Consider the following 7586-nt stretch of genomic DNA (forward strand, 5'->3'; position numbering starts at 1 on the left):
CGTCAAATTCTGGATCGCTCGAACAGCACACTTGTGAACCGCTCGAATTGATAAGTGTTGAACCGCTCATCCGAACATCATTCTTGAATCGCTCGAATGACATTTCTTGGATCGCTCCAAGGATTATTTTCTGAATCGCTTTTGTGACTGTTGTTGAACCGCTTTTCTGTCAGTTGTCTTGAAAAACGTGTTAAGTCATCATGAGTTCTGAATTTTACAACGCATTTGCTACACCGAGTACTGCAGCCGCGATTGCTCAAGCCATGAATCTTGAAAATGAGACGGGAACCACCCAGAAACCTCCGAAACTGATGAGTATTGAAGAATACTACGGGTGGCAGGATAGATTTGAAAACTGGGTTCAAGCAAATCATCTTAGATCATGGGAATGTATCTTGAAGAAGTATGTGTTACCGAGAACAGAGGTGAATGTTATCAAACAGATATCTGAATTCACAGATCAAGAACGTGCAATGTACAGAGCAGAGAAAATGATGATTAGTTTATTGCAACAAGCGATTAAAGAAGATATATTCATTCTGTTGGAACACGACAAAACTGCTAAGTCAATATGGGAAGCTCTTAAAATCAAATTTGAGGGAAGTACGAGAAGAAAAAGGAGCAGTTATTGTTCAACCTTAATTATATGAAAGAATCGTACGATATATTGAACAAAACAGTAACTGGTCTCCAAACAACAAATTCAGAAAGAGAACAGGCACTGACAATGATGAATGCAACTTTAATGTCGAAACAAAAAGCGATCATGTAAGGACCGCTTTTCAAAAATAATAGATTAACTACATAAACAAGATTTTTCGGAGAATTAAAATACCACTTTGACGCTTAAAGAAATTTTTACAAAAATTGGGCATGACCCGTTTGTAAAACGGACATACCCCCTGTTTTTACATAACATACAACGTTTACCTACGACCCAATTTACATAAAACCATTCCAACAAAAGTAACGAGTTTTTAAATCTAAAACATTTCAACAAAGTCTAACAAAGTGGCAAAACATGGACCCAAAAGTATGCATATGAGTTGCGGAAGCGCTTGGTATTATAAGGCTTGAACATGTGCTCGTCCCATAACTCCAAATCGCCTATAGAGGTGCTTTACCTACATTAACATTCACAAATTTAATAAGTTAGTTATCTCATAGAAAATCATAACCTTTCGATTTAGCTTTAACCACATAAAACATTCTTACTCTTAAGCATACAACAACCCAATAATTGGGTTAAGCATAACCACTCTCGTAGAGAGTTTGACATACGCATTCGACCCGTGTAATTGGGTTTAGCATAAACACTCTCGTAGAGAGCTAAGCATACGCATTCGACCCATGAAATTGGGTTTAGCATAAACACTCTCGTAGAGAGCTAAGCATACACATTCAACCCATGAAATTGGGTTTAGCATAAACACTCTCGTAGAGAGCTAAGCATACACATTCGACCCATGAAATTGGGTTAGCATAACTCAACACTACTTTCATTAACATACCCAAATCCACAAGGGATTTGTCGCTTGCTTACTACATCGTCGATCTCGTTATATAAGAATAGCTTTTACAACGAAATTTTATATAAATAGGAAATATAATAAAGACTCGTATGACACGAAGCATACCTCGATCTTGTGCTCCTTCCGCTTGCTTAGTGCTTGTACCTTCTTCTTTCACGCCTACATTAGAACATTCGTTCACTTTATTTAGTTTGTGGCATCATTATACTATTTCCACATAAATTCTTCTTTTAGGCATTTCATCGAACACTTGGTAAGCATCATACATAAGGCACAAGGTACAAGTTTACTAAGCATGTCCCTACTAGCTCATCACAACACAAGAATCATCTTCCTCTAAATTCATATAATTTCCATTCTAAAATCAGTTTATCTAGCATTCGAGCATCACAACAATTTCACATATCAATTAACTCATGATCCTAATTCTCATGAATTTCCTATTAGTAACAAAATCTTTACAAAGTGGGTTTTTCACTACACTTTTTATAGAACATAATTTCAAGCATGATTCCTATTCTAAAAAGCAATCTTAACTCAGATTCATTACATTGGTTACAAGGAATCGAGATTTGGTCTAACCCCTCATTCTAAAAATCATAAATTCAGAAAATCAAGCTTACCACTTACGAAATTGAGGTTAGTTATTCAGATTTATGGACTCATGCACTAGATTATCTTGAGAATTTAGATCCAATTGCTTGTTTTTGCTTGAGCTAGGGTTTCCCCCTTCTCTCTGCTTGTTCGATCGATCCCCCACCAACACCAGTGTGTTGGTTTTTGTTATATTATTATTGTTATTAAAATTTTGTCATAATCACAATTTTAGTCCCTAGGGTTATAAGTGTGGATAGTTATCACACTAATTTTCTTTCTAGTTAACAATTACCAAAATCTTTTGACTTGGTTAATTATTACAATTTATACACCTTTAATAAAACAAGTAAATGAATAGCATATTTTGGGGTGTTACAAGTCTACCCCCCTTAAAAGAGGTTTCGTCCCCGAAACCTGATCACATAACAATTTAAGTATTGACATACCGAAAAGATAAGGGTAGTGCTTCCTCATTTCGTCTTCAGTTTCCCATGTAAGATCCGAACCTTTTCGGTGTCGCCATTGGACCAACACTTGTTTAACAGCTTTATTTCGGAGATTCTTCACCTTGAAGTCCTTAATGGCTACGGGTTTTTCGACATAATTTAACCCTTCATCCAACTCGATATCATCGAGTGGTACTAGTGCTGTCTCATCCGCAAGACACTTTCTTAATTGCGACACGTGGAAGGTATTGTGAATCCCGTTTAGAGCAGGCGGTAATTCCAATCGATACGCAACCCTTCCAACCCGAGCCAAAATTTTAAACGGCCCAATGTAACGAGGACCTAGCTTTCCCCGTTTGCGAAAACGGATTATACCCTTCCATGGGGACACCTTTAGCAAGACAAAATCTCCAACTTGGAACTCGATAGGACGCCTTCTCTTGTCTGCATAAGCTTTTTGCCGATCTTGAGCTGCTTTCAACCTTGTTCTAACCATTTCAATCTTTTCATTCGTTACTGCTATTAAATCACTTGGTGCAAGCTCCCTTTGTCCCACTTCGCCCCAACATACGGGAGTCCTACATTTTCTCCCGTATAATAGTTCGTAAGGTGCCATTTGAATACCACTATGGTAACTGTTGTTATAAGAAAATTCGACCAGTGGCAATTGGTCGTCCCAACTTCCCCCAAAATCTAAGGCACACGCCCTCAACATATCAACGAGCGTTTGAATGGTTCTTTCTGACTGGCCGTCCGTTTGAGGGTGGTAAGCGGTACTTATGTGCAACTTCATACCCACACTCTCGTGAAACTTCCGCCAGTAACGAGAAGTAAATCTAGTGTCCCGATCCGAGACAATCGACACGGGCACTCCATGACGGGATATGATCTCGTTCATATAAATTTCTGCCAATTTCTCGGAAGAGTAAGCTTCTTTGATGGGTAAAAAGTGAGCGCTTTTTGTAAGCCGGTCTACGATTACCCATATTGTATCGTGCCCTTTCTTTGTTTTAGGAAGTTTGGTTATCAAATCCACCGTTAGTTCCTCCCACTTCCATACCGGTATCTCCAAGGGTTGTAATTTCCCATACGGCTTTTGATGTTCTACTTTCACTTGGGAGCATGTTAAGCATTTCGCGACGTATTTAACTATGTCGCGCTTCATACCCGGCCACCAATAATTGGCTTTCAAGTCCCGATACATCTTTGTAGCCCCGGGATGGACCGAATATCGAGACTTATGTGCCTCGTCGAGCAGGGCAGCTTTGACTTCGCAGAATCGCGGAATCCAAATTCGGCCGAACCGCGTCTTAAGCCCGGTCGAATTTTCTTCTAGATCATCGATCACACCTTTTAATCGTTCCCTCTTCAGGTCGTCCGCTCCGAGCGACTTTATCTGGGATTCGCGGATCTCCTCAAGTAATCGTGGTGTAACTACCATCTTCATGGATTTCACTCTTATGGGAGATGGATACTCTTTACGGCTTAATGCATCGGCTACTACATTTGCCCTCCCCGGATGGTAGAGGATATCACAATCATAATCCTTGATAAGTTCCAACCACCTCCGCTGCCTCATGTTTAGGTCTCTCTGTTCAAAGAAATATTTAAGGCTTTTGTGGTCCGAGTAAATGGTGCATTTTGCCCCATATAGATAATGCCTCCAAATCTTTAATGCAAACACTACGGCCGCTAATTCCAAGTCGTGTGTGGGGTAGTTCACCTCATGAGGCTTCAATTGTCGCGAAGCATAAGCGATAACTCTCCCTCTTTGCATTAGAACACAACCCAATCCCTGGTGTGAAGCGTCTGAATAGACCACCAGGTCTTCGGTTCCGTCTGGTAACGTTAGGATTGGGGGACTTGATAGTTTTTCTTTCAACATTCGAAAAGCCTCCTCCTGTTCTTTTTCCCATACAAACTTCTCTTTCTTTCTGGTCAGTTTTGTTAAGGGTAAGGCTATCTTGGAAAAATCTTGTATGAACCTCCGGTAGTATCCAGCAAGACCCAGAAAACTTCTTATCTCTGTTGGGTTTTTCGGAGGAACCCATTTCATTACAGCATCGATCTTTGAAGGATTGACCATAACACCCTCCGCATTTATCACATGCCCCAGAAACTGTACCTCCCTAAGCCAAAAGGCACACTTTGAAAATTTTGCGTAGAGCTTCTCCTTACGGAGAGTTTCAAGTACTTCACGCAAATGTACCGCATGTTCGTCTTTGCTTCGTGAATAAACCAAAATGTCATCTATGAATACAATTACCGATCTATCCAACATGGGTCGGCATACACGGTTCATAAGGTCCATAAATGCCGCCGGCGCATTTGTTAACCCAAAGGACATAACTAAAAATTCATAATGTCCGTAACGGGTTCTAAATGCGGTCTTTGGAATGTTTTCTTCTCGTACTCTAACCTGATGGTACCCCGATCGCAGATCTATCTTGGAGAACCAACTCGCCCCTTGTAACTGATCAAAAAGGTCGTCAATTCTAGGTAAAGGGTAGCGGTTCTTTATGGTTAGCTTATTTAACTCCCTATAGTCGATGCACATGCGCATCGACCCGTCTTTCTTCTTAACAAATAAGACGGGCGCTCCCCAAGGCGACACACTTGGGCGTATAAAACCTTTGTCTAAGAGGTCTTGTATTTGTGTCATTAATTCCCGCATTTCCGTGGGAGCTAATCTATAGGGAGCCTTCGCGACTGGTTTCGCATCCGGATTCAATTCGATATTGAACTCCACTTCTCGCTCGGGAGGGAGTCCCGGCAATTCTTCCGGGAATACATCCGGAAATTCGTTCACAACTTCAACATCTTCAAGCTTTGGAAAGCTTTGTTGAGTATTTGCTACGTAAGCTAAGTATGCTCTACTCCCATTGAGCACGTACTTAGTGGCTTGAACGAGAGTACATAGCTTCGCTTCCATCTTCCTTTTGCCTTGTACATTTAATCGTCTTCCACTTGGAGTTTGAAGAAATATAGATTTGGATTCACATTTTATTTCTGCATGGTTTTGAGACATCCAATCCATACCCACTATTACTTTGAATTCCCCCAAGATCATGGGGATAAGATCAATAGCAAACTCCTCATCCTCAATGGTCAATTTGCAATTTTTACATATTTCGTGCAACAAGTAACTTTTACTATCTGCTATCTCTACTTCTAAGGGCAACGGCATTCGTTCAATCTTAAAGGATGGATGTTGAACAATTTCACTAGAGATAAACGACATGGTAGCTCCGGTATCAAACAAAACGTAAACCGGTATAGAATTTATTAGAAAAATACCTGAGACCATATTTGGCTGGGACTTGGCTTCTTCAGACGTGATCTGAAACATTCTCCCCTTTGCCCTAGAACCCTCTTGCTTCCTATCTTCTTTCTTTGACCCTTGTTGAAGCTTTGGGCATTCCGACTTGATATGCCCTTTTTCGAAACAGTTGAAACAAGTCTTTGGGTTATCCAGGCATTGATAGGACGAATGCCCCTCCTTACCACATTTAAAGCACCCCTTCTTACCTAGCAAACACTCTCCGGTATGGAGCTTTCCACATGTCTTGCATGGTGTAATCCCACCTTTCGACTTACCCTTTCTTCCTTGATCCTGAAACTTCCCCTTTTTGGATGGACTAAAACTTGCACCTTTTTCACTCGGCCTCTTTTCACCTCGCTCCTCTTACCTTTTAATTTCGATCTCTCTATCCCGCGCTAAATCAATGAGCTCTTCAAGAGTTTCACATTTTGAGGGAGTGATGAACTCTCTAACTTCTGCTTTTAACACGCCATAGAAGCGACTTATCTTCATCCTCTCGGTTGTTACCAATTCTCCACAGAACTTCATCTTATCCATAAAATTGTTTGCTATTTCATTCACTGATTCGTTTTTCTGCCGGAGGCGTAAGAAATCCTCCTGAATCTTGTCGATCGCCGACTGAGGACAATGATATCTCATGAAGGGCCCCTTGAACTCTTGCCAAGTCATAGCTTGCAGCCTATCTTCGCCTATTTCCTTGCTGTGCGCATCCCACCAATCTTTCGCTTGATGGGTTAGTAAACCGGTAGCGAACATCACTTGGTCCTCCTTATCGCACCGGCTTCGTATAAACACCGCCTCTATATTCGAGACCCATCTTTGACATTCGACTGGGTCAATTTTACCGTCATACGTCATCGGATGGCATGCCATAAAATCCTTGTAAGTGCACCTTCGTTCCTTACCTTTACTCTTGGATCCTTCGATTAATTCCTTCAACTCTTCGAACTTATTAGTCATCATAGCATCCACAACCCCTAGAACTCGGCTTTCTACTTCTTGAGCCAACCGTGGAAGATTGGCTTGTATAACCCCTTCCGCTACTTCTGTAACTCTGTTCTCGAATGCTTCTTGTCTAGCCGCATCATTGTTATCATCATTATCATCATTGATATTTCTTGCATCGGCCATCTACACAACATCACATTTATATTTAACACAACTAACAAGCTTTCATTACGTCATATTTCATTACTCCAAGTTTATTTCATCCACCTTCCCTTAGTTGAATTTTACTTGCCTTTTAAAATTTTTACTTTTCGTTCATATTATTCGACTCGTCACCTCCGATTATTTCAAGTTCATCACTTCAAAATTTCTATTTATGGTTCCCCATACTTATGAAGTCCCTCATGGACTTTTCATCGCAATTTAGTAGGCTTTCAATTGATACGGGGACTTAGAATGGGTAAAAACAAGGCAAATCAGCGAAACAGACACACGCTAGCCGTCGGCGACGGCAGGGTAGCCCGTCGGCGACGGCTCTTAAAAGTGGGCGTCGGGTAAAAATGTCCGTAGACAGGAACTTAGGCCGTCGGCCAAAATAAGGCGTCGGCGACGGACCTACAGGGCGTCGGCGACGGCCTTCCCCTGATCATTTCGCTGCAACTTTATTTTTTTGTGTTTTAACCCATTTCCAGGTCCGTACCAGCTGCCCGGGTTCCGGAATTACTTGTTTTGATGCCCATA

At 41.2% G+C, this 7586-nt stretch overlaps 1 protein-coding gene across 1 annotated transcript; it reads right to left on the bottom strand.

The window, feature by feature from the left end:
* Positions 1–838: 838 nt before the first annotated feature.
* LOC110865603 lies at positions 839–7028 on the bottom strand. The gene is made up of 4 exons (XM_035974171.1): positions 6351–7028; positions 5873–6257; positions 1638–1691; positions 839–1124 (listed from the first exon to the last, which is right to left on the bottom strand). Exons 1-4 carry the CDS (start codon positions 7026–7028, stop codon positions 1108–1110), a joined length of 1134 nt encoding a protein of 377 aa, XP_035830064.1. The 3' UTR covers positions 839–1107.
* Between the last annotated feature and the right edge of the window lie 558 nt (positions 7029–7586).

The sequence above is a fragment of the Helianthus annuus genome, chromosome 6, assembly GCF_002127325.2.
Source record: "Helianthus annuus cultivar XRQ/B chromosome 6, HanXRQr2.0-SUNRISE, whole genome shotgun sequence".
Lineage (NCBI taxonomy): Eukaryota > Viridiplantae > Streptophyta > Magnoliopsida > Asterales > Asteraceae > Helianthus > Helianthus annuus.